Here is a 27,607-nt window from a genome sequence, read left to right on the forward strand (position 1 = left end):
CCCCGAGCAACTCTCAAATACCGATTACATAATCTATTCAAATACGTAACATTTGCATTCAGAGAGCACGTACAGGACATCAGATGAGTGCCTTCTCCCAAAAACAGCACTTTTCAGAATAACACAATCACTGTATTGGACAGGAAGGTCAGCCTAACATTTTGAGCTCAAGTCTTTGGAGTGGGAATGTGCACCCACAATACCTTGATCCAGGGGTGAGTTTGCTAATAACTCAAGTATAGCCTAGTGCTAAAGTATGTAATTAAATTTATTTACCAGTAAGCCTTTTTTGTTTTTCATTTTCCAAATAATAAGAAACAAACCTTTATTAAACTGCACAGCAGCACAGCAAATAGCAAACAGGTGGATGAATGTTGCTGGAAAGACGTGGAGGCAATGGAATTGCTAAACTTTAAGGAAAATGCTTTCTCAGGTGCTCCTTCAATTGTGGAATGGTGGACGATTGTTGTCGGCAGACATGGCACAATAATGGCATTTTTAACAATTCAGGCATGTCATCCTTGACAATTACCTTTCCATTCTGTTCCACCATCTTCATCACATCTAGTCAAATTATAAAAGTATCAAGCATTAGTATTCATTCAAATTCAGAAGGATTCTTAATTTATATTTGTCTGCTTTATAAAAGAACAAATCCAGGAAGAGGCACATGCAAAGCAGCTGATAGATTAGAAGCTATCACGTGGTATCAAAGCAACACACACAAAAGGAACTCAGCAGGACAGGCAGCATCCACGGAAGAGTACAGTCGATGTTTCGGGCTGAGACCCTTCAGCAGGATTTTCTCTTGTTTGTGACTTTGCATTCCTTGCCATGCCATTAAAGAGCACAGCTTCTTTATTAACAGGCATATTAAATAAGCTCAAGCCATTTTCAACCCTTTCCATATCACATGCACAATTCTTGTGCAGAAGGGACAGATAATCACTGATTGTGAAGAGCTTGTGGTGAAAACGCAAACCCAAAACCAGAAGCTGAAGATAATACTAAAGAAAAAGTTTAAAATGTATCCAAAAGGACCAATAACCAAAGGACTGGAGACATTTCAGAATTCAAAGGAAAGGTGAGATAAATAAAGAAATGGAAAGCACACACACTTCCTGACAAGAAACATAGAAAAGTCTGTGAAACATAGTGCTGATCGGAAATAACATCTCCTTACTGACAATCAACACTGCTGCACCTCAAGAATGTGTGCTTTACCTACTGCTCTATTCTCTCTATATCCATGACTAGGCATAGCTTGAATGGCATCTATAAATTTGCTGATGACACAACAATTGATGGCAGAATTTCAGATACTGCTGGGGTGGCATACAGAAGTAAGATTGATCAGCTGGTCGAGTGGTGTCGTAACAATAACCTTGCACTCAAGATGCTAAGAATTGATTGTGGATTTCAGGAAGGAAAGTCAAGGGTACATACATACACAGTATATATTCTTATTGTAAAGTATGGTTTTTTATTACTATGTACTGCACCGTACTTCTACAGAGTTTGAAACAGGGGTTTCCAACCCTTTTTATGCCATGGACCAATAACCAATACTATTAAGTGAGGAGTCCATGGACTCAAGTTGGGATCCCCTGGCTTAAAAGAATGTAAACTGATCTCATTGAAACATACACAATTCCTCTGCTTCCTGACAGGGTAGATGCAAGGATGATATTTCCTTTAGTTGAGTTATCAAGATTTGGCGGTCACACTTTCAAAAGAAAGTTTCAACCATTTAGGACCAAGATGAGAATAATCAATCATTGGAAATCTCACATGATAGAATAGAGGAGATTCAGTCAGTCAAGACAGATTTAAAGATTTTTAGATACTATGGAAATCAAGGGATCCAGGATTAGCATAGAGGTCAGTTAGGATCTTTCTGAATGACAGAGCAGGTTGAATGGTTTCTTCCTACTATTTCTCATGTTTGTGTTATACTGATGCATTGAAAGGTGATGTGGCTATGTCATCAAAGAAGAAAGGAATAAGATGTGATGTTTAAAGAGTGAGGTGGAGGGAGGTGCATGGTAACTTACATGGTGCAGAAACACCCACATATGACCATCAAGGCTGAATGGCCTGTATCAGTATTATAAACCTGTTGTAATTTTAAAATATTTTCTTTTCACTTATGACTAGTACATACTGATACCATAAATCATTCAACGATTATACTCAAAGGTTCATAACTAAAGATAAAACTTAAGGCATCTCGAGGAAAATTAAATTCAACAACTTTGATATGCATTATAAATACCTAGACTGGTTCACCAGCTCAATGAATTGGTAATTATCAGATATCTATATTTGGCGTTTTATTAGTATGTTATTTAAATTGCTATACAAGTGATGATACTATTTTCAAAGAAAATTGTTTTGGCTTTTGACAATTATGCAAGTTTCAAAAATTATTTTCAGGCGATTAATCTCCAGCATTTCAGATTAATGATGTGTATGCATGCCAAAATAGTTGATTTGACCTTTCGAAAGTTGGAATAAGTGTCTCAAGGAGTACAAGTAATGTGGAATTTAAACTACTGAAGTAAATGGATACATACCTTGGGATTCCAGGAAATAATCAGTATTAAATGAATTCCAATGCTTTTTGGTCTTCAAGCAGGGAGAATCAAAATCTTGGCTGATAACATGGAGATGCATGTGGCTAATAAAAACAAAAGGAGTAAAGAGTGAAATTGTGATTAACTAACTGTTAAAAAAAAAATTTTTGCTTCTATTCAACCTGTTCCCAAAAAAAAACTATAATATGATAATTCAAGAAGTTGTCTAGACTAGGGATTCCCAAACTTTTCTAAGTTATGAACATATATCATTAAGCAAGGGGTCTGTGCACACCAGGTTAGTACCCCCTGGTCTAGACAACATTATTTCAATCTTCATGATGCAATTAAACACAAAACTGAGAGGAAAATTTATGGTTTGGATAACACAAAGCTGTTGACCTTGACCCAAGGTTGCTGAACTACCGTAGATGCCGGATTATAAGCCGTTACTTTTTTCCCACGCTTTGAACAGCTTTGAACACTGCGGCCTTTACTACGGTGCGGCTAATGCATGGTTTTTTTTCATGCCGCCAAAAACATTTTGCCCCGTAACAGTAGACCAATAAAATTGATGAGTAGTTCACAGAGGTCCAATGAAATTGTACGATAAATCAAGCGCACTTTCACAATTAAATTATTGTAAATCAGTCATTTGTACTCACCCTCATCAACATGGAAAACACTCGAAGAAAAGGATTGTGCTGCCTTTATGGCAGTTATTTAGTTTATAATATTTTCGCTTAGTAATTCATTTGTTAGTATTTTCTAGTTAAAGTTAGAAGTGTTTTAAGTATATTTGTTTTCTGTACTACATCCCGGGATGCTATGACGTCACATCCGGTTTCGCCGCGTCTTGTGGGGAAATACCGGTTTGCGATAAACGGAAAGGTGGGGGGGGGAGCGCATTAGACCCGGGCGAAAACGCTGCTTTTAAGTTAAAGGCGATCAATAACTTTTCCTGGTAGGCTGCAGTATATATTTTTTTACCAGTCGTTAGGAGATATTGGAATGTTGTTCGTGCACTGTTCAGTAAAAAAGTATACACAACGTAATTTGTGTGTTACCAATACGTATGTATATTTAAAAGTAGCCGTGTTACAGGCACGGTTCGAAAAAAAGCATTTGCAATATGTATTTGTTTATGTTACCATACGGATTTAATTAAAAGTTAAAAAATCCTCACGTGTAATATCTTTCTGTGTAAATATCTCATATTACAACGTGGGACACCTGCGGCTTAAAATCCGGTGCGGCTTGTACAAGTACAAAATTGATTTTCTTTCTAAAATTAGAGCCTGCGGCTTTTAATCAGGTGCGCTCTGTAGTACGGAATCTACGGTATGTGGTGTAGTCTCATGATACGGAATTGAAATTTAAAACTGAGATGGGGAGAATTTTCTTCAGAGTTGTGAATCTTTTGATTGTTTTACTGTCTTGTTTTAATCTTTTGCCAATTAAGATGTAGCTTGTTATAAAAACCTAAAATGGATGCATTTGTACAAAGACTTTTCAGCAACTGAAAACATCCAAATTACCGAACAATAATCACTAAGAAAACTTCCCTGAACTGCAACAAAAATATATAAAATTAAAATTAAATAGCATTAATGGTTGGATATTGTGCTTTAGCTATCAAATACTTCCTGCTTATATTTCATAATTGGTTTGTATTTTAAAAATAAAGTCTGCACATAAATTCCACAGTACTATTAATCTTGATTAGATTTACTACAAAACAAAAATGCAGACATCTCATGTAATAGGACAAAATTGGCTTTGTTTTACTTAGAGACCAAGCAGAAACGCTTTCAGTTGTAACTTTGTATTGCTGTTTATACTTCATATCATTCTTGGAAAAACTATGAACTATAACTATTGGTAATATTGGCATTATAAAATTTGGCTTTACAGGGGAACAACTGCTGAAAAAAGTTGGAGTCATCTCACCAATATATTGACTAACATTATCACTCATGTAGGTACTTGACATTAAATTGTGCAATTTTACAAAATTTAGAGGAAGAAGCTAATTTGAAAATAAATAACATATACATAATTAAAACAAATAATGATGGATTCAATTCTAGTCCAGTGTAACAATGCAGCACTGCAGAGAATATGCTATTTTACCCCATTGTCTTTGTTTGAGTTTGGCACTAATGCAAGACCCTGGTTCTGTTACATGATGAAGGTGCCATGGTACTAAATGAAGAACATGAGATGCTTGTAAATATGCCTTGGTCACCATAACCACCACATTTTACCAAAAATAGGGCATTTGACTCAAATAGTACACGCAGAGGCAGCTTGCTTATGAAAGCTGGTGAATGTAGCTTCAAAGTATGTCACTGTATGTGGAGGACTGTTACTGTTGGGGAAACAAGGCACTCTGAATTACAGCCAGTGTAATTTTCAGGCCGATATAAATGTATTTAAAAGAACAATAGCACAATTACCTTTTTTGCTTGCTGGTCACTGTAGAATTATTGGAACAAAACTTGACTTGAATTAAATGTTTTTTAAAAACGCAAAAAGCAATTGTGAAAGGAGAAAAATAGCAACATAGGCTTCTGACACTCCTGAATTCAAAATAAAAGTAAATTTACTATTGAAGTACTTATGTGACAAATACAACCCTGAGATTCATTTTCTTGTGGGCATACTCAATAAATCTATAGAATAATCGTAACAGAATCAATGAGAAACATCACCAACTTGGGTGTTCAACCAGCTGCAAAAGACAACAAACTGCAAATACAAAAACAATAATAATAAATAAACAAGCAATAAATAGAGAATATGAAATGAAGAGTCCTTAAAAGTGAATCCATTAGTTTTGGGAACATTTCAATGATGGGGAAAGTGAAGTATCCCCTTTGTTTCAAGAGCCTGATAGTTGAGGGGTAATAACAGTTTCTGAACTTGGTGGTATGAGTCCAGAGACTTCTGTACCTTCTTCCTAATGGCAGCAGCGAGAGAAGAGAGCATGACCTGGTGGTGGGGATACCTGATGAAGAACACTGCTTTCAATGGTGGGGAGAAGGGGCTTTACCCGAGGTGGATTGGCCTGTATCACCAACTTTTTGTAGGTCTTTATGTTCATGGGCAATGGTGTTTCCATACCAGGCTGTGATGCAGCCCAGTCAATATACTCTCCACCGCATCTATGGAAGTTTGTCTAAGTTGTAGATGTCATCAAATTTCCACAAACTCCCAGGTAGAGGCGCTGCTGTGCTTTCTTTGTAATTGCATTTATGTGCCAGGCCCAGGACAGGTCCTCCAGAATAAGAACACAGAGGAATTTAACGTTGCTGATCCTCCGATGAGGACTGACTCAAGGACCTCTGGTTTCCCTCTCCTGAAGTTGATAATCAGCTCCATGGTCTTGCTGACACTGAGTAGGATGTTGCCATTTTGGCACCACTCTGCCAGATTTTCAATCTCCCTCCTATATGCTGATCTATAATCACCTTTGATTCAGCCTATGGCAATGGTGTCGCCAGCAAACTTGAATATGGCATCGGAGCTGTGTTTAGCCATATAGTCACAAGTGTAAAGGGAGTAGAGCATGGGGCTGAGCACACAGCCTTGTGGTGCACCTGTGCTGATAGAGATTGAGGGGGAGATGTTGTTGCCAATTCAAACTGATTGGGGTCTGCAAGTGAGGAAATAGAGGATCCAATTGCACAAGGAGGTATTGAGACCAAGGTCAAGGAGCTTATTGATTAATTTTGAGGGGATGATGGCAATGAATGCTGATTTGTGGTCAATAAAGAGTACCCTGATGTATGCAACTTTGTTGTCCAGAAGAACCCTGTGCACGGTCAACCCACGGAAGGCTGCTGGACCAGACAACATCCCTGGTAGAGTGCTCAGAGGACGTGCAGACCAGCTAGCAGATGTTCTCACTGACATCTTTAACATCTCCCTGAGCAGCGCCACCGTTCCAACTTGCTTCAAGGCCGCCACCATCATTCCTGTGCCGAAAAAGTCTTCAGTGTCCTGCCTAAATGACTACTATCCCGTTGCACTTACATCCATCATCATGAAGTGTTTCGAAAGGCTCGTCATGAGGCATATCAAGACCCTGCTGCCCCCCTCAATGGACCTCCTGCAGTTAGCATACCGTCCCAACCACTCAACAGATGACGCCATTGCCACCACCCTCCACCTACCTGGACAACCCACCTGGACAAAAAAGACACATACATTTGGATGTTCACATGCTCACATAAACTTCAGTTCAGCATTCAACACAATCATCCCTCAGAAACTGATTGGAAAGCTGAGCCTACTGGGCCTGAACATCTCCCTCTGCAATTGGATCCTAGACTTCCTGACTGGGAGACCTCAGTCAGTCTGGATCAGGAGCAGCATCTCCAACACCATCACACTGAGCACGGGGGACCCCCAAGGCTGCATGCTCAATCCACTGCTGTTCACTCTGCTGAACCACATACATCATCAAGTTCGCCGATGACACGATCGTGGCGGGTCTCATCAGCAAGAACGACGAGTCAGCTTACAGAGAGGAGGTGCAGTGGCTAGCGGACTGGTGCAGAGCCAACAACCTGTCTCTTAATGTGAACAAAACAAAAGAGATGGTTGTTGACTTCAGGAGGGCATGGCGTGACCACTCCCTGCTGAACGTCGACGGCTCCTCGGTAGAGATCATTAAGAGGACCAAATTTCTTGGTGTTCACCTGGCAGAGAATCTCACCTGGTCCCTCAACACCAGCCCCATAGCAAAGAAAGCCCAGCAGCGTCTCTACTTTCTGCAAAGGCTAAAGAAAGTCCATCTCCCACCCCCCATCCTCATCACATTCTACAGGGGTTGTATTGAGAGCATCCTGAGCAGCTGCATCACCGCCTGGTTCGGAAATTGCACCATCTCGGATCGCAAAACCCTGCAGTGGTTAGTGAGGACAGCTGAGAAGATCATCGGGGTCTCTCCTCCCACCATCACGAACATTTACACTACATGCTGCATCCGCAAAGGAAACAGCATTATGAAGGACCCCATGCACCCTTCATACAATCTCTTCTCCCTCCCACTGTCTGGGAAAAGGCTCCAAAGCATTCAGGCTCTCATGACCAGACTATGTAAGTTTCTTCCCCCAAGCTATCAGATTCCTCAATACCCAGAGCCTGGACTGACACCTTGCCCTACTGTCCTGTTTATTATTTATTGTAATGCCTGCACTGTTTTGTGCACTTTATGCAGTCCTGTGTAGGTCTGTAGTCTAGTGTAGCTTTCTCTGTGTTGTTTTTATTTACGTACGTAGTTCAGTCTAGTTTTTGTACTGTGTCATGTAACACCATGGTCCTGAAAAACGTTGTCATTTTTACTAGGTACTGTACCAGCAGTTATGGTCGAAATGACAATGACAATGAGTTCAAATTACACTCCAGTTGGAGACTGTACCACGGGCTGCCTGATTTGCAATTGCAATTGTCACTCCACTCTTCAAGAAGGGAGAGAGGTAGAAGAAATTATTAGCCAGTTACTCTGACCTCAGTGTTTGGAAAGATGTTGGAGTTGATTGTTAAGAATGACGTTTTGGGGTACTTGGAGGCACATAATAAAACAGGCTGTGGTCAGCATGGTTTCCTCAAGGGAAAATCTTGCCTGACAAATCTGTTGGAATTCTTTAAAGAAATAACAAGCAGGCTAGACAAAGAAGAATCAGTGGGTGATGTGTACATGGATTTTCAGACAGCCTTTAACAAGGTGCTACACGAGGCTGCTTAACTAGTTAAGAGCCCTGGCTAGTACAGGAAAGATACTACCATGGCCATCAGCCGCTGCTTTATACATGGGGCAGAGTGGGAATAAAAGGAGCTTTTCCTTCTGGTGACTAGAGGTGCTCCACAGGGGTGTGTGCTGGGACAGATTCTTTTTATGATACATGTCAATTACTTGGATGACAGAATTGATGGCTTTATGGAGACAATACAAAGACAGGTGGAGGGGCAGACAGTTCTGAGGAGGTAAAGAGGCTACAGAAGGACTTGGACAGATTAGGAGAATGGGCAAAGAAGTGGTAGATGGAATGTAGTGTATGGTCATGCACTTTGGTAGAAAAAAATGAAAGGGTAGACTATTTCCAAAATGGAGAGAAAATTTAAAAATCTGAGGTTCAAAGGACTTGGGACTCCTTATGCAGGATTCCGTAAAGGTTAGTTTGCAGGTTGAGTCAGTGGTGAGGAAGGCAAATGCAATGTTAGCATTCATTTCAAAAGGAATAGAGCATAAAAGCAAGGATGTAATGCTCGCCTCACTTGGAGCATTGTGAGCAGGTTTGGGCCCCTATCCAAGAAAGAATGCGCTGACATTGGAAGGGGTTTCAAAGAGTTTCATGAAGATGATTCCAGGATTGAAAGTTTTGTCATATAAAGAGCGTTTGATGGCTCTGAGCTTCTAGCCACTGGAGTTAAGAATGAGGGATGACCTTGTTGACAACTGTTGAATGTTGAAAGGCCTTGATAGAGTGGATGTGGAGAGGATGTATCCTGTAATGGGGGGGGGGGGGGGGGTCCAAGACCAGAGGACACAGCCTCAGAATAGAGGGGAGTCCATTTAGAACAGAGATGGAGGAATTTCTTTAGCCAGAGATTGATAAATCTGTGGAATTCATTGCCACAGGTGGCTGTGGAGACCAAGTCTTTATGGATAATTAAGTCAGAGGTTGATAGATACTTAATTAGTCAGGGCAAGAAAGGCAAGGGAGAAAGCACGAGATTGAGGGTGAGAAGTAAAATGAATCAGTCATGGTGAAATGCCTGTGCAGACTTGATGGGCCAAATAGCCTAATTCTGCTCTTACACCTTATAGTCTTCACCTTTAATGCAGATGCACAGGATACCAAGAGAACAAAAAAATGGAGTGAGCGTAGCAAAGAAGCTCTGATATTCATGCATAATGCACTGCAAAAAAAAGATCTTTTCCTACCTCATGCTTGGAATAGCATGGTAACCCAATCGAAATCTTAATGCTTTGGAATCCACATATTCTCTCACCAGCTTTTCTCCAACTTCATTCATGTGTTGAAGCAAATTTAGGTGATCCCTTCTCACAGCCTTTAGACTGGAGATAGATTCCCACGGTAATACCAGCCAGTGAAAACGAGCCTTCGGATATTTGTCTTTAATTACTACAACGATATCATCTTTATATATCTGAAAGAGCAAGAAAACTATTTTTGTATCCATCTATAAATCAACTTAGGAAAATAACTCAAAAGATATTTCATGAAAAAAACTGACCACATGTAATCTCTTCTACACTGGAAAAGCCAAATGCTAATAATGTGCTACTTTTTTTTTTGAACACCTGCATTCAGTCCACAAGCCACTGTACTTCTCCATCCCATTCTAAACTGCCAATGGCTCCTGTACTGCTACGACAAGTGCAACACAAAACTGAGAGAACCAACACCCCTTCTTCTACCTGGGTATGCTGATATTAAATTCTACAACTTCTGCTAACCCTCTTAATTTCTGTCTATCTGAACTGCCCATTTCTGCCAGTTATTTAATTGTGATCTTGTCTCAGATTTTCTTTCTCCAATGGAAATAGCCTGACCAGTTGGGAATATCCCATAGCACTGGTGTTATCAATAGATAACAGAGAAAGATGCACAACAACTCATTTGGTCTCACCATATTTGAAATCTTCCCTTTGTTCTTCCCAGCTTCTCAGCTACTGAAAAGTAACTCGTTTTCTTTCCTTCCCAGTTCTAATAAAGGGTCTTGGACTTGCAACTTTAACTGTTTCTCATTTCAGCATTTTCTATTTTTAATCCAAGGATTTAAAACAGAGGCACACGAGTGAATCTGCAGATGCTGGAAATAGATAAGAACACAAAATGCTGGCAGAACTCAGCAGGCCTGACAGCATCTATGGGAGGAGGTAGTGACGACGTTTCGGGCCAAAACCCTTCATCAGGAGTGAAGTAACATGGGATGGTGGAGAAGGGATAAGAAGTGGGGGGAGGGATGAAGTAGAGAGCTGGGAAGTGATAGGCTGGAGGGAAGTGGGCTAGGGGGAAGGTGGAGAATTATGGGAAATAAAAGCGAAAGAAAGGTAGGGCTGAGGGGAGATTATAGTGAGGGGGGGAAAAAGAGAGAAAGAGAACCAGACTAAAATAATACATAGGGATGGGGGTGGGGGGGGGGGCAGGGGTATCAACGGAGGTCAGTGAGTTGTATGTTCATGCCAGCAGGAAGGAGGCTACCTAGGCGGGAGATAAGGTATTGCTCCATCGACCTGCGTGTGGCCTCATCTTGACGGTAGAGGAGGCCATGGACAGACATGTCAGAGTGGGAGTTGTCTGTGGAATTGAAGTGTGTGGCCACAGGGAGATCCCGCCACTGCTGGAGGACCGCGCGCCGATGTTCAGCGAAACTGTCTCCCAGTCTGCGGCGGGTCTCCCCAATGTATAAATGGCCACATAGGGAGCACCGGATACAGTATATCACCCCAGTTGACTCGCAGGTGAAGTGGTGCCTCACCTGAAAGGACTGTCTGGGGCCTGGGATGGTGGTGAGTGAAGAAGTGTGGGGGAAGGTGTAGCACTTCTTCCGTTTGCAGGGATGAGTGCCTGGAGGGAGGTCGGTGGGGAGGGATGGGGGGGATGAATGGACAAGGGAGTCGCGTAGGGAGCGATCCCTGCGGAAAGCCGAGAGTGGGGGGGGGGGGGGAGGAGGGGAAGATGTGGCTCGTGGTGGGATCACGTAGGAGGTGGCGGAAGTTACGGAGGATTATACGTTGGATCTGTAGGCTGGTAGGGTGATAGGTGAGGACAGACATTGATTAATGAGTCAGCGCAGTTCAAGATCAAAGGCAATGGAGTAATTGTGATGGTGCAAGATAAGATACAAACAATGCTGTTTTAAGTTAAAGCTCAGGTAATTCAATGTGGCAGAGGCAAGGTGAGGAACGATCAATTATAGGCTGAGCTGAATCAGAAAGGTCAGGTACTGGCCGTTTCAAGGTGATGGAGCCTGAGCTCATGGGTGAGGAACAACCCAAGTTTTGAACGATTTAAGCACTGGGCCAGATTGAAAAGGTTCAGGTGTCAGGGTTGGAGGCAAGAAACAGGCCAGTTCAGCTCGCTACTCTGTGGGGTTTGCTTGCCTCTGCTGGACAGAAGTTGTGGTCTGAGACAGTGGACTTCTGGATTGGCTACAGTGATGCCTGCCATTGTGACCTTCATTTTCCAATGCTGTTTGCTTGCTTTTATAGTTTGTATGACCTGCTTTTTTCCCCTCTCTCTGCATGTTGGGTGTTTAGATAGTCTTATTTTTAATATGTTCTATTGGAGTTCTTTGTTTTGTGGCTGCCTGTAAGGAGATGAATCTCAAGGCTGTATAAAGTATACATACTTTGATGATAAGAAATTTCTATTTTTTCTCCATAGATTTCATGTAACTTCATGATTAATCATTTTTACACACTAACAACCTTCTAACAATTAAACTATATATGCTTTGAAATGCTAGCAGTACAAGTGCACAAGAAAACCATTTTATAACAATCTAAGATTTTATATTTGGGGAGGTAAAAATATCATACCTGCAATTTTGGATCTTGCATGGAGACTTTTAGCCCCTGACTCCACATTCCCCGAAAATCCTGAAGAAGCAAAGTTAGATGGTGTGAATAACAATCTCAGTCATTAGGTAATTATGTTAACAGAACTTTTAAATATATAACCAGGACTAAGACTGCCACTTATAATTATACCTTCAAATATACATTCTGCAAAAGTGGTACACTATTATCTCATGGGATCTTGTACATGCATGTCAAGCTATTCTAGCCTTGAGAGTGAATAGAAATATAGGGTCCCACTCCTCCTTTCCTCACAATCAAACCACAGGGATATAAAAACAATTGTATTCTCTATTTCTAAATAAAATCAAAATCATGAACATCTTAAGAGCAGATAGTAAGTGATTCAATTGCACTAAGGCAAAATATTGATTGCTGAGACCTAAACTAAAAACAGAAATTAAGAGAAGCATTCAGCAGGTTAGAAAGGGGTTTTGGAGCAATAAATTGAGTTAATGATTCATGCTCATATCATCATTGGGAAGCTCTCATGCAAGGTCATCACTCTAAAATATTAACAGTTTCTCTCTCTAAAGATACTGATTATTACGTGCATCTATAGTTCACTGCACCTCTGCTCCCAAATGGTAAACCTTTCTGGGAAATTCAGAGCAAGGCCAAGTTCAAATGATAACATGCAACAATTTAAACCAAATGCATCAATTACATTTTTTTCTGGTATTTCTGCACTCTTCGCTGTCATCATTGTTTGTTCATCATTTCTCTTCTCTTTCTTCCTTTCAAGTTTGTTATTAAACAAGCCATGCTCCTTTGGACTCAAGTGCTCAGTCTTAAGGCATTTGTTCAATGTGCCAGAGCTAGGGTTAAGAGAAATTTCTTCATGGGGTCTCTTCGGTGACAGCTTCTTTTTTTCTAAGATTTCTTCTTCAAACTTAATGGTGTATGGATATAACTGATTGACGAGGTGAAGAATCTGTCCTGGCTTCAACTTCACTTCCCTGTCTTTTCCCACATCTTCTGAATTGACGTTGCTTGGATTTATCCCTAACTTTGTAGGAAGCAAAGAAAAGAAAATGTATCCAGAGGTACTGAACATTTGCAGTATTTTAGAACACAGAAACTCAGAATAGGCTATTTGCATCTACAAATCTATTCTGCCATTCAAAAAGATTCTTCTATCTCAAGTCCATTTTCCTCCTGATCCCCCATATCCAATTTATGTAGTGTCCAAACGCTGATCAGTTGTCAATTCAACAACTAAATACCAATAACATTTTGAATTAAAGAATTCCAATACTAGAATACAGAAGTGTAAATATAGACATTATAATAAAAAGAGAAGTCATTGAATTGCAACGTAAAATTTAATTGAATAAAATTTTAATTTGAACACTAGTCTTTGTTACATTGTTATAAACCCAAATACAAAGCTCTGATTGCTCACAGCATTAAATACCATGTGCAAAAACTGAAGTTATAAATTTCAAAGAAATAAAGGATAATGACCTAGTATGCTTGACTATTTCTTTCCTGGAAAGAGCTGCCTTATAAAACTTACTAGCTGCTCTTACCCCACAGCCCTGCAAATTATTTCTCCATAAATATTTATCTAGCTCCATTATGATAGTTTGAAATTACCACTGAATTTGCTTCCATCACCTTTTCATACAATACCTGCAATCAGAATTTACTAACAGACAGCTCCTGTGGTTCAAGAACAATGCCAAGACAGTGGATCAATTACAGGATTAGTAACAATCCAGGCAAAATTCCAGCCAATATTTTCTGAGCCACTTTTTCTCCCCAGAGCTTTTAACTTCTATTCTTTGTCACCTATAAAGCGTTTCATCTGCTGGGATGACAAAGATAAACTACAGTTTACACCATAGACAATCTCCTGATTTGTCCTATCGGTGCGCATCGCTAGTTACTGTCAGAAGGTTTTAGGCACACCATGGGTATACTCTAGATTTCGTAAGTAGATAAATGATAAAGTAATAATAAACTAACACACAAAATGCTGGAGGAGCTCAGGTCAGGCAACAGCTCATCAGGTATATGCCTGTATTCTTAAACAATCAGTAAGCCTTAAAAATTATGACAGATTTAACAGAATATATAAAATCAGCCCAACTAACATGTGAAATATGTTTGTTTTTGTGGCAGAAACACAGAGCAAAGACTTAATATTGCTATAAGTTACAGAATAGTGCAAAAAGGAATAACGCAGTGCTCATGGACTGTTCAGAAAACTGTTGGCAACAGAGGGGAAGAAGCTGTTTCTGAATGGTTGAGTATTGTTAATTTAATTTCTTTAATATCCTTATCCAAATTATTTTAAAATGTGCCACTTAAGCTATACAAATAGGGCAAAGCATCATTTTTAACATGTAGACATTTATAAACTTTCATACAGTAGATTCCAGTTAATCAGGGCAGCTTCTTATTTGGGACAACTCTTAAAGACCAAAAACTAACTGAGAAACTAGCCGGGTTTCTCAATTTATTTGAGACACTATGCCGCTTAACTGGAACAGAGGACTGTTGCCAAACTGTTTCTAAACAGTGTCAGTCACGTGCACTTGCATAGCTGTTAGACACTACACTGTGCTTAGAGCAGTTTTTAAAATAGTGTCTGTTGCGTGTGTTTGTGTTCCAAAAGCAGTAATTTTTGTCACTGATGGTCGGCAAGAAATAAGCAGCAAGACAATACAAAACTGTTTCACTCACTGACGCCTCACGCATTCAGGCTTGGAGATGCCAGAAATGGCCGGGAGTAAAAAATCAAATTATTTTACTATTTCAACAAGGCAAGCAGTACAGAATTTGAATATATTGACAATCATCTTGAATGTTCCAATAAAAATAAAGATTTGCAGGATGCAATTGTGAAAAGCATTGTATGAAGGCAGTCCGTTATCTGCACTAGGTGTCTCTGCTGATTTTGTTTATTTACATTTTATCAAAAGAACATGGCTGTGTACACTGGATGAGTTCTGCTGTTGATAACTATTAGGGAGTTTTACAGTACTGTAGTGTTCTCATTTGTTCTGTATGTCATAATTTGTTACTCGTTTAATCTATTTTGTCTTTTTTATACGCTTTTAACTATTTGCATGAAACTGGCTAATTGAGGCAGTCACCTTAATTGGATCAAAATATACTGATCTTGATGTGTCCCTATTAAATGGAATCCACTGTAATTCAATTAATGCACTCATATTGAACAACATTCTTAACTGAGCAGTTTGTTTTTGGTTAAAAAAAAGCATGGTATGCAAATTGATAAACATAAGAAAACGAGAACAGTAACATTAGAAAATAGGAATAAGCCATCTCAAATCTGTCCTGCCATTCAATGATTATGACAGATCTACACCCGCCTCAACTCCTTTGACATTTCCCTATTTCCTTTAATTTCTTTATCTTCAAACAGCACATATGATATTTCTCATTTGCAGTTTCTGCTCATGACTTGACAATAGAATTTAGTATTGCCAAAGGCTGAACAGTACAAAAACTTGTTCTGCAGAATCACAGAACAGGAAGCCATTGTGCCGGTAGAACCTGGATTGGACAGCTCTTTCAAGGAAGCAATAATTTCCATCACTGCCCTTTACTCACAGCCTGCAAATTACTCCTGAGTATTTATCCGATCCTTTTTAAAAACTTACACTGAATCAGCTCCCATCATCCTTTCATGCAAAGTCTCTCAGTTTGTTATTTTACAATCGTCTTTATCCTCTCTTCCAGAAATCAAGCATTCTGCTAGTGAAACAGTTTCTCCAATCAAAACATGTCAAAAATAAGAGGACTTACATTGAATATACAAGTACAACACCAATAGAAAAATGTACATATATACCTGTTTAACAAGAACAAATCCTTTATTGTAATCCGCTCTCAACTGTACTGAAATGAAAAGAGAAACCAAAACTTAATACAGTATATTAATTTTGTTCAAGCCTTCAAAGTTACCTTTACTTCCCTTAATATCTACGTTAGAACAATATAGGACATTGCTGACACAACAATTAATTATTCATCCGAGAAAGAGATAGGCTGGCCAATCATACCTGACTAGCTCTTTGAAATCCTGACTCATTTGCAAACTCCCACTTGCTGTCTTTAAAATCTGCAAGTTTATCAGCACTTGTTTATAGAACATTCTAGATTTCAACAATTTTGACTAAAAATAATTATCTGCCCCTCTCAACCTTCTGCTGATGTTTTAAAATCTAGGATTTAGTGATATCTGTACAACTTCAAATAATTGCATACATTTGCAAGGCTTAGGAAGATCAAGGTGGATATGCGATTGTTTTGGAACATATTGTTACATGAATTAGCACACTGCAGATCCCAACAATAATTGCACCTGTAGGCACAATTGTACAGCATATAACTTTGCAACAAAGGTGTAGTATCGTAATTATATAACACAAATGATAAGCTCTGTGTGAATGATCTGGTAACATGACAAATTCAACCATGGTAGCTGTGGAATTTAAATTTGGTTCATTAACGAAATGTGAAATAACCAGAATGGTTGCACAGTGGTACCTGACAACTCCAGGAATCCAGTTGGATCCTGCCATTTGATGCTATCTGCGTGGAGTGTGCCTGTTCTTTCCTTGATCACATCAATTGCTGCTGGGAACATCAGTGTCCTCCCAAAGACTTGTTAGTAGATTAAGTAGCCACTGTAAATTAGCCTTCAGTGTTTTATTAAGTGGCAAAAATGAAAGGAAAGTTGATGGACATGTAAGAAAACAAATTGCATGGTTACAAGTGAATGATAGGAAGCAGGACCGATCAACCTCGATGGAATTCAGTGTGGACTGATCTGCTGGACAGCTTCATATTTTGTGATAAGTGGACTATTGTAAGCACCCAGTGTCCTTTAGACCACAAACTTCTAGCCTCCCCAGGTCTACTCTGTCTGATGGAAAATCATGACAAGGTGTTTGAATATTAACTGCCCTCAAATCCCCAATAAAGGCATTCAGTTATCGAAAACCAGCAAATAATAAACTCAAACATCTGGGTAAGGAACATCCAGCTCAGTTAACTTTGCATACTCTTTACCAGCGTCTGAGAACTGAACAAATAACAACTGATCTTAAATAAATTAGATTTATACCTGACAATGACCTGTAAAGGTAATCTATACTACTCCACTGACCTTGCTGCCGGGAACATTTTTTATCCGTAATTTTGGTCACTGGACTCCGTCCAATGAATACACAGGTAGAGTGTGCAAGGCGTATTGGTTGGTGCCTTCCATCTTTACTCACAAGCCAACAAACCCGCATTATACTGGAGGGGAAAAAATGAGGATTAGTCATATATCTATCAAAACCTTTTTGACACCCTACTCCCTTCAACACTCATCCATTTCCAGCCACTAACCCACTTGTTTTCCCTTGTGCAACAACTGGCCTCAGCTGCTTTGCCCCAAAGTTTGAAATTCTCATCACAAACTTCCCCAACTCTCCTTGGCCAGGTCAACTAAACCAACCCTGTCTTTGCTTCCTTTATTTGATAATCACTTCTGCTAAGTACTTTGAGACCTGTGATTACACCAAAGACATTTCTACTACTTATTAAATGTTGCAATAATTTAGATTTTCACCATGGTTTTATGAGTTCTCTTAACACAATAAAAAACCAGCATCTTAAATGAAACACAACAGCTTCCCTTAAAAAGGTACATGTGCACTATGTAATTTGCCAGTTGAGCAACGCACTCAGTGGCCAATTTATTAGGTACACCTGCTTGTCAATGCAATTATCTGATCATGTGGCAGCAACAATGCTTAAAAGTATGCAGATGTGCTGAAGAGGTTCAGTTGCTGTTCAATCACAATGGGGACGAAATATGATCTATGTGACTTTGACCATGGAATGTTTGCTGGTGCTTTGAGCATCTCAGAGATGGCCGATTTCTTGGAATCTTCTCTAGAGTTTACAGGGAATGCTGAGAGAAACGAAAAAAAAAATCCAGTGAGCAATACACCTCGTTAATGAGAGAGGTCAGAGGGGAATAGCCAGACCGGCTAGTTCAAGCTGACAGAAAGACAACAGTAACTCAACTAACCATGCATTACAACAGTGGTGTGCAGAAGAGCATCTCTGAATGCACAACACATCAAACCTTGAAGTGAATGGCTAGATCAGAAGACTACAGACATGTACTCAGTGTCCACTTTCTTAGGTTCAGAAGGAACCTAACAGGAGGAATCCAAGTTCTGATAAGGAAATAGCTTCTACACTGTCTTATGTGTATCATAAACCACCAGCATGGGTCATTTGAACTAAATAGCCTGATGCTGTTTCACATCCCATATAGTCTATGCCACTGCTTAAGAAATGAGCTAACTCATAAATCTTAATTGCCAGTTCTTGCTGCAGCTTGTTGTGTGCAAATCTCTAAAGTCAATCTCAGTTTGCACCTTCATTTTATTGACTAGAATCCAACTGTTCTAAACACAAGCTTTACATTAACTTATTTTAAAAAAGTGCATGTTTTGATCACAGCAAATGTTGAATACTACTCCCAGATCCCATTCAGTGTCTTATCCTCAGTACATCTCTAGTTCTATCTTGAAACAATGGCTTCCAATTATACAAATTTGAAGAGATACCCTCATTTGAAAATTCTCAATTGCTTCCAATCTCTGCACGCTTCTCTTTCTCCGTAACCCTTCCAGTCCCTAACCCTCCAAAAACCTCTCATTTTACATTGTCAAATTGGCCCCACTATATTGGTGACCATACTTTTAACTACCAAAACTTCTGAGTTGTGGAAAATCACTCCCCTAGTTTCTTGGCATCTCTAATTATCTTCATTTCAGACACCCCTTAAAACCTGCCTCTTTAACCTAAATCGCCACGTGGCTTAGAGGCAATTTCAAATTGAAATGGCTTCTGAGAATCACTTCAGAACATCCTTGCTATGCTATAACTGCTATAATAAATAGAATTTGGTTTTATATTTCATTTTGGGGTTGTGGTCCTGCCTCCTTTCAATTCTAATCTGCCTAAACTTCTCACAAAAATAACACAAGCCATATAGAACGGGTTTATGAATGACAGTTTTACTTCTGGAAAATGTAGGATCTGAGAGGATGAGATTAGTAGAGGAAAGTCTCATATGAAATAAACTACCACAACTCAAGTAAAATGATATTTCTGTACTGTAATTTTCTCAGTTTTGTACATACCTTTCACCTCCTCACTCAATATAGCACTGTTGCATGGACATCGACTTGGCCCATCTAGTGCATGCTGAACTGTTGGGTCTACCCAGTCCCATTGGCCCACACCTGAACCACAACCCTCCCATCCACGTACCTATCCAAACTTTCCTTCAATGTTGCAATCAAACCTGTATCCACATCTTCTACAGGCAGCTCGCTCCACACTCACCATTCTGAGTGAAAAAGTTCCCCACACTTCAGCTTTCACCCTTAAGCTATGATCTCTAGTTTTAGTCTTACCCAACCTCAATGGAAAAAGCCTGCTTGCATTTACCCTGTCCAATCCTTCCTTATAATTTTGTATACTTCTATCACATCTACCCTCATTCTCCCATGCTCAAGGGAATAAAGTCCTAACCTATTAAACCTTTCCCTATGACACAGGTCCTCAAGTCCCAGCAACATCCTTGTAAATTTTCTCTGTGCTCTTTCAAACTTGTTTACATCTTTCCAGTTCTGGCAAGTGACCAGAACTGCACACACTCCAAGCAACACACACAAAATGCTGGTGGAACGCAGCAGGCCAGGCAGCATCTATAGGAAGAAGTAGTCGACGTTTCTGGCCGAGACCCTTCGTCAGGACTGAAATATAGTAAGAGATTTGAAAGTGGCAGAGGAAGGGGGAGATCAGAAATGATAGGAGAATACAGGAAGAGGAGGGATGAAGCCAAGAGCTTGAAAGTTGATTGGCAAAAGGGATACATAGCTGGAGAAGGGAAAGGATCAAGGGACGGGAGGTCTAGGAAGAAAGGGGGAGGGGGAACACCAGAGGAAGATGGAGAGCAGGCAAGGAGTGATTGTGAGAGGGGCAGAGAGAGGAAAAAAAGGGGGGGAATAATAAATAATTAAGGGGGGGGGTAAGGAGGAGGAGGAGGGGCATTAACAGAAGCTAGAGAAATCAATGTTCATGCCATCAGGTTGGAGGCAACCCAGACAGAATACAAGGTGCTGTTCCTCCAACCTGAGTGTGGCTTCATCTTGACAGTAGAGGAGGCCATGGATAGACATATCGGAATGGGAATAGGACGTGGAGTTAAAATGTGAGGCCATTGGGAGATCCTGCTTTGTGGGGGGGGGGGGTAGAAACAAATGGACAAGGGAGTCACGTAGGGAACTGTCTGGGGCACCTTCCAGGTGAGGCAACATTTCACCTGTGAGTCGGCCTTCATATTCTGTACTTCTTCCTATAGATGCAGCCTGGCCTACTGCATTCCATCAGCATTTTGTGTGTGTTGTTTGAATTTCCAGCATCTGCAGATTTCATCATGTTTGCACATACTCCTAAGTGGCCTCACCAACATCTTATACAACTTTAGCATAACATACCAACTCCTGTACTCAGTATACTGATTTATGAAGGCCAATGCACCAAAAGCTCCCTTTACAATTCTATCTATATGTGTAAATTTAGAACAATAACTCAAAACTCTAGAACCATTTTCCCCAGATCATCTTTTCTTAATTCTAGTTTTGGCTCTTTGAACAAATTTCCTATCTTTATATTTTATACCATGATAACTCTGCTAAGCTTTCTTACAGATTTACAGTTAGCAGTACTCTTGTGCTCAGCCAGGGAATCATGAATAGAACACAGAACACTACTGCACAGTACAGGTCCTTCAGCCCATAATGTTGAGCTGACCTTTTAACCTTCTCTAAGATCAACCAACCCCTTCCCTTCTAGGTAGTCCTCTATGTTTCTATCATTCATATGCCCACTTAAGAGCTTCATAAATACCCTAATGGATCTGCCTCTACAATGATTCCTGAAAAAGCATTCCATGTATTCACCACTCTCTGCATAAAAAACTTACAGCCGGACTCCCCACCTGTACATTACACCAATCACCTTAAAGTCATGCCCCCTGGTATTGGCCACTTCCGGCCTGGGAAAAAGTCCAGAGACATGCACTCTGTCAACTTTCTTAGGTTCAGGAGGAATAAACGTGGGGTAGACCCCCAAGTGAGCACTCATTCTAGGCCTTTTATTATCTTGTACATCTCTATCAAATCACTCCTCATCCTCTTTCATTCCAAACACAAAAGACCTAGCTTGTTCACCTATTCTCATAAAACGTACAGACCCCACTGTGCAAACGTGGACATTAAAAATCCAAGCTAATAAACTGAAAGACACTTTTGGGAGATGTTTTAGCATTGATTGACAGTGGAAAATTGCTCTGGGCCACATCACTATTTTAAAAACACACAAAGTGCTCACTTGTGGCCTACCCCACATTTATTTTTCAATCAACACTTCTAATGCAGATGTCATAAATATCATATTCCTGTTTGTGGGAACCTGGGCACTAATTACTTGTTTACTCTACAACAGGGACAATACATTACAAAGCGCTTTCTACCCTAAAGCTTGCATAGAATATTCTGAGAAAATTATACCAACATATAATTGCAAATCTATTTTATTTATCTGAAGGTAACATGCCAATGGTGTAGTGTAGCTAGACACAGAATGTACATGTGGCTTGGGCAGGTCAGCATATCCCCGCCCTACCGCTGCAGAAAATTATGACTAGCTGGTGCGCTAATTACTTTTTTTAAAATCAGAATCTGTGTGACTCGCCTACTCTGTGTGTCTTTGCCTTCCCTCACTTCCCTGCGATTAGCGAAGGCAGGGCCCGATAAACTTGCCTTTTTCCCTCTTTTCAACTTCCTTCGTAACCGCTCACCTCTCAAAAGGCCTGATGCGAGCTGAAACCTGACCCGACAAATCCCATGCTAGAGCCAGGGGTGCCACTTCAAATATTCAAAGCCTCGCTCGAAGTCCCAGCACTGCACCCCATTCTGCTTCCAGAAAACAGTTTGAATTTCCTTGTCCCCCCCCCCCCAAAGAGCGACCCCATTAACCACAGTCCTGCTACAGAAACCCCAGCACGCACCATGTAGCCAGCGCGCCTGCGCGGCGCTCTCCGGGAAAACTGGAAATGCGCATGCGTAAAGCAGAAGACCCACCCACCGGCTGGCGACTGCGATACTTTACTGATTTCTGAATTAGATTAATGGAGTTTTACATCCCACGTGTGTAGTGCGCTGCGCGTTGGGCGTAATTTTAGGCTGCACTGATAAGATGCCCTTAAAGGTGAAGTAGCTCTTGGCAGTCAAAGCCAATAGGGAATCAGTCTATGAAACTGACTGAGGTAGGCTCATTGACTTTTAAAGAAACTGACCAGTACGTGATAGATAAAGTTACCTTCCATCTGCTAACATAATCCAACACCTCCATCTGCTTATCACTTGTCAACTCTGGCTCCACCTATTTTGAAACGAACCTATCTCAGTCCAGATATAAAGAGCCTCGACTCAAAATGTTGACTGTTGGTTTCTGTCTGACCTGCTAAATTTCTCCAGCTGTTCATACTTTGCTCCAGACTAACACACTCAAAATACTGGAGGAAGTCAGCAAATCAAGCAGCGTCTATGAAGAATAAGCAGTCGATGTTTCTGGCAACAATGCACGCAAACTTACAAACTGCTGGAGGAACTAGTGGTAAATTTGTGGAATTCTCTACCACAGGAAACAGTTGAGGCCAGTTCACCTGCTATATTTAAGAGGGAGTTAGATATGGCCCTTGTGGCTAAAAGGATCAGGGGGTATAGAGAGAAAGCAGGTACAGGGTTCTGAGTTGGATGATCAGCCATGATCATACTGAATGGCGGTGCAGGCTCGAAGGGCCGAATAGCCTACTCCTGCACCTATTTTCTATGTTTCTATGAACTCAGCAGGCCAGACAGCATCTATGGAAAAGAGTAAACAGTCGACGTTTCTGGCTGAAACACTTCGTCAGGATTGGAAAGCAGAAGTCAGAATAAGAAAGTGGGAGGAAGGGAAGAAGTACAAACTGGCAGGTGATAGGTGAGACGAGGTGATGGGAAGCTGGGATAAAGTAAGAAGCGGAGAGGGGAGAGGTGGAAAGGTGAGGAGGTTGGAGGAGATTGGACGATGGAAGAAAGGGAAGGAGGAGGAACACCAGAGAGAGGTGATGGGCAGGTGCAAAGAGAAGGGTGAGAGGGGAACCAGAATGAGGAATGGAAAATGAGGAAAGGGGAAAAGGGAAAATTTTCCTGAAAGTTTGAGAAATCAATGTTCATGCTATCAGGTTGGAGGCAAAATTTGAGGTGTTGCCTCTCCAACCAGAGTGTGGTCTTATCGAGGTATTAGAGGCCATGGATCAATCAGAACAACAAAATAAATTTGAAGAACAGAACTGACAAAGACACTCCACTTCCCATAAACAACACACCCATTCTCCAAAAAGAGTTCGCATGTGTCCTTTCTGACCAGTGGGCGTAAACAAACTGTTTATAACTGTCCCAATTTTTTTAAATTTTATTTTTATTAGTTTTTCAAAACATTTTACAAAATTAAAAACCCCAAATCCCAATGGGGAGCATTAATACAGTGCAAGATTAAGCATACAATAACAATATGCTACAAAGGAAGAGAATTTAACAAAAAAACACCTAAATTAAAGACAAGTGAGCTTAGTGTCCTCCCCAAGCCCCACAACACAAGTAAAAAACAACAACAACTCCAGACCAACCACCACACAATATAAAGAGTATAAGTCCGGACAGTCAAACTCCCAGACTGTGAATACACTTAGTAACAGAGGATAATAATGCCTACTACCAGAAAAAAAAGGGAGCTGAAAGCAAGGGACCGAAAAGAAGAAAAAGAAAAAAAAACCCTAGTCAGGAGGAAGGTTATGAAAGTACTCAATAAAAGGTCCCCAGACCTTATGGAACTTTAGATCCGAATTAAGAACTGAATAATGAATTTTTTCGAGGTCCAAGCAGGCCATGATGTCGTTAAGCCATTGCGCATGAGTGGGCGGGGCAACATCTCTCCATCTGAGGAGGATCAAGCGTCTCGCCAGGAGAGAGGCAAAGGATAGTATTCGGCATTTGGTCGGACCCAGACATAAATCTGTCTCACCCCAAAAACCGAACAGAGCAATTAAGGGGTTAGGTTCTAGGTGCTGATTCAGAATACCCGATAATGTAGTGAAGACATCTTTCCAGAATTTCTCCAAGCTAGGACAGAACCAGTACATATGGATGAGAGAGGCCACGCCCCTCTTGCATTTATCACAGAGCGGACTAATGCCAGGGTAGAATCGAGATAGTTTAGATTTAGACATATGGGCTCTATGAACAATCTTAAACTGTAAGAGGCAATGGCGAGCACAAAGGGAGGTTGAGTTAACCGATTTGAGAACTGAGTCCCAGCTCTCCTCAGATAAATGACTGTCCTAATATTTTGATAAGCAACAACCTGACATAGTATGCTGAAATATTCATATCTTCAAGTCAACACTCTAGACTCTAATGTCACCAGTTTGGTGCCCAGAATAGGTGACTTCAGTATCCACTGGTGGCTTTGTAGCACGGCTACTGGGGTCTGAAGAGCATCCAGACTTAATAGTGATGGGTAAAACTGTAGCAAAGAAAAGTTGCTACATCTTTTGTTATGATTGAAACATCACCCAATATAGTTGTTGTAGGTTTATCTACCCATGACCATATCAGTGGAAGTAACCAGTACATAGTCAATGGGGAGGTTATGTCCCTTTTATACAATGGAGCAACTTTCCAGTTTATTGTGTAGCATTGCCGTTGTTTAAACTGGGATAGTTTTAGAATCCACAAACAATTAAGTGGGCAGACAGTGCAGAGTAATCCTGTGGGCCATTTCCCTCGATAATAAGTATACTGCTTTGGATACTGTTGCGGGGCAGAAAGCAGCAGCGACTGGGTCTCTGGTTCAGATGGGAAGTGGGAAGAAGAGGAGTGTAGTAGTGATTGGGGATTCCACGTTTTAGAGGAGTAGACAGGAGATTCTGAAAAAGAGAAAGAGATACCTGCAGAGTATGGTGGCTCCCAGGTGCCAGGGTCAGGGATGGCTCGGATTGGGCCACTACATTCTAAAGGAGGGTCAACACATTGGTACTAACAACATACGTAGGAAAAGAGACAAGGTCTTGAAGAGAAGAAGTAGAGTGTTAACTAGAAAGCTGAAAAGCAGGACCTCAAGGGTAGTAAATCTCTGGATTGCTGCCTGCATCATGCACCACTGAGGGTAAGAATAGGATGATTTGGCAGATAAATGTGTGGCTGAGAAACTGGTTAAAGAGGCAGGGTTTCAGATTTCTGGATCATTGGGTTCTCTTCTAGGGAAGATACGATCTGTACAAAAAAGATGGGTCACCCTTGAACTTGAGTGGGACTAATATCCTTGTGGGCAGGTTTGCTAGAGCTGAGGGGGATGGTTTAAACTAAATTGGCAGGGGGGTGGGAACCAGGGTGATAGGGCTCAGGATGGGGCAGTTGGTATACAAGTAAATGCAGTGTGTAGTGAGACTGTGAGGAAGGACAGGGAGATGATAGAGCAAAATTGCAGTCAGTGCAATGAGTTGAGGGGTAACATGAGGGCAAGATAGAAAAGGGGGACAAATACAGGACTGAAGGTGTTATATTGAATGTACGCAGTATGTGTAATAAGGTAGAGAATTTTGTAGTGCAATTAGAGATCGGCTGGTATGACAATGTGGGAATGACTGAGAGAAGATCATAGTTGGGAGCTAAAACATCCAAGGATACAAATTGTATTGAAAGGATAGGCAGGTAGGCAGAGGGGTGGGTGGCTCTTTTGGTTAAAAATAAAATCAAATTATTTGAAAAAGGTGACATAGGATCGAAAGATGTAGAATTCTTGTGGGGAAAGTTAAGAAACTGCAAGAGTAAAAAACCCAAATGGGAGTTATATAGAGGACTTAGAACAGTAGCCAGGATATGGGGCACAAATTACAACAGGAGATTGAAAAGGCATTTACAAAGGACAATGTTATGATTGACGTGGGGATTTCAAAATGCAGGTACAGTACATTGGGAAAATCCATTTGGTGCTGGATCCCAAGAGAAGGAATTTGTAGAATACCCATGAGAGGGATTTTTAGAGCAGCTTGTGGGTGAGCTTAGTAGGGAAAAGACGATTCTGGATTACGTATTGTGTAATGAGCTAGATTTGATTAGGGAACTTAAGGTAAAGGGAACTTAGAAGGCACTGATGATATAATTCACCCTGCAGTTTGAGAGGGAGAAGCTAAAATCAGATGTATCAGTGTTACAGTAGTGTAATGGAAACACAGAGGAGCTGGCCAAAGTTGATTGGCAGGTGACACTAGCAGAGACACAGCAGAACAGCAATGGCTGGAGTTTCCAGGGCAATTTGGAAGGTGCAGAATACTTACAATCAAAAGAGTGTGACAGTCGGAAAGTGTGTATAGAACCAGAGGGAATAGCAGAGGTACTTAATTAATACTTTACTTCAGTACTCACTATGGAAAAGGATCTTGGTGATTGTAGTGATGACTTGCAGCGGACTGAAAGAGGATGTGCTGAAGCTTTTGGAAAGCATCAAGTTGGATAAGTCGCCGGGACCAGATGAGATGTACCCCAGGCTACTGTGGGAGGCGAGGGAGGAGATTGCTGAGCCTCTGGCAATGATCGCTGCATCAATGGAGACGGGAGAGGTTCTGGACCATTGAAGGGTTCCAGTTGTTGTTCCCTTATTCAAGAAAGGGAGTAGAGATAGCCCAGGAAATTATAGATCAGTGAGTCTTACTTCAGTGGTTGGTAAGTTGATGGAGAAGCTGCTGAGAGGCAGGTTTTATGAACATTTGGAGAGGTATAATATGATTAGGAATAGTCAGTATGGCTTTGTCAAGGGCAGGTTGTGCCTTATGAGCCTGATTGAATTTTTTGAGGATGTGACTAAACACATTGATAAAGGAAGAGCAGTAGATGTAGTGTATATGGATTTCAGCAAGGCATTTGATAAGGTACCTCATGCAAGGCTTATTGAGAAAGTAAGGAGGCATGGGATCCAAGGGGACATTGCTTTGTGGATTCAGAACTGGCTTGCCCACAGAAGGCAAAGAGTGGTTGTAGACGGGTCATATTCTGTATGGAGGTCGGTGACCAGTGATGTGCCTCGAATCTAATCTGGGACCCCTACTCTTCATGATTTTTATAAATGACCTGGATGAGGAAGTGGAGGGATGGGTTAGTAAGTTTGTTGATGACATAAAGGTTGGAGGTGTTGTGGATAGTGTGGAGGGCTGTCAGAGGTTACAGCGGGACATTGATAGGATGCAAAACTGGGCTGA

The 27,607-nt window shown here is 40.8% G+C and overlaps 1 protein-coding gene across 5 annotated transcripts; it reads right to left on the reverse strand.

Annotated features, from left to right (window-relative positions):
* Positions 1 to 250: 250 nt before the first annotated feature.
* aptx (aprataxin) lies at positions 251 to 22,359 on the reverse strand. Of its 5 annotated transcripts, none has more exons than XM_073048561.1 (8): positions 22,319 to 22,359; positions 17,342 to 17,475; positions 16,022 to 16,068; positions 12,863 to 13,204; positions 12,157 to 12,216; positions 9,532 to 9,758; positions 2,577 to 2,680; positions 251 to 564 (listed from the first exon to the last, which is right to left on the reverse strand). In XM_073048561.1, exons 2-8 carry the CDS (start codon positions 17,469 to 17,471, stop codon positions 413 to 415), a joined length of 1,062 nt encoding a protein of 353 aa, XP_072904662.1. In that variant the 5' UTR covers positions 17,472 to 17,475; positions 22,319 to 22,359; the 3' UTR covers positions 251 to 412. The 5 variants fall into 5 exon arrangements, with proteins under 5 accessions (XP_072904662.1, XP_072904663.1, XP_072904660.1 ...); XM_073048562.1 differs by lacking the exon at positions 22,319 to 22,359 and adding an exon at positions 22,071 to 22,309; XM_073048559.1 differs by lacking the exon at positions 22,319 to 22,359 and adding an exon at positions 22,109 to 22,308.
* Positions 22,360 to 27,607: the final 5,248 nt, after the last annotated feature.

This window comes from Hemitrygon akajei, chromosome 6, assembly GCF_048418815.1.
Source record: "Hemitrygon akajei chromosome 6, sHemAka1.3, whole genome shotgun sequence".
In the NCBI taxonomy this organism is placed as follows: domain Eukaryota; kingdom Metazoa; phylum Chordata; class Chondrichthyes; order Myliobatiformes; family Dasyatidae; genus Hemitrygon; species Hemitrygon akajei.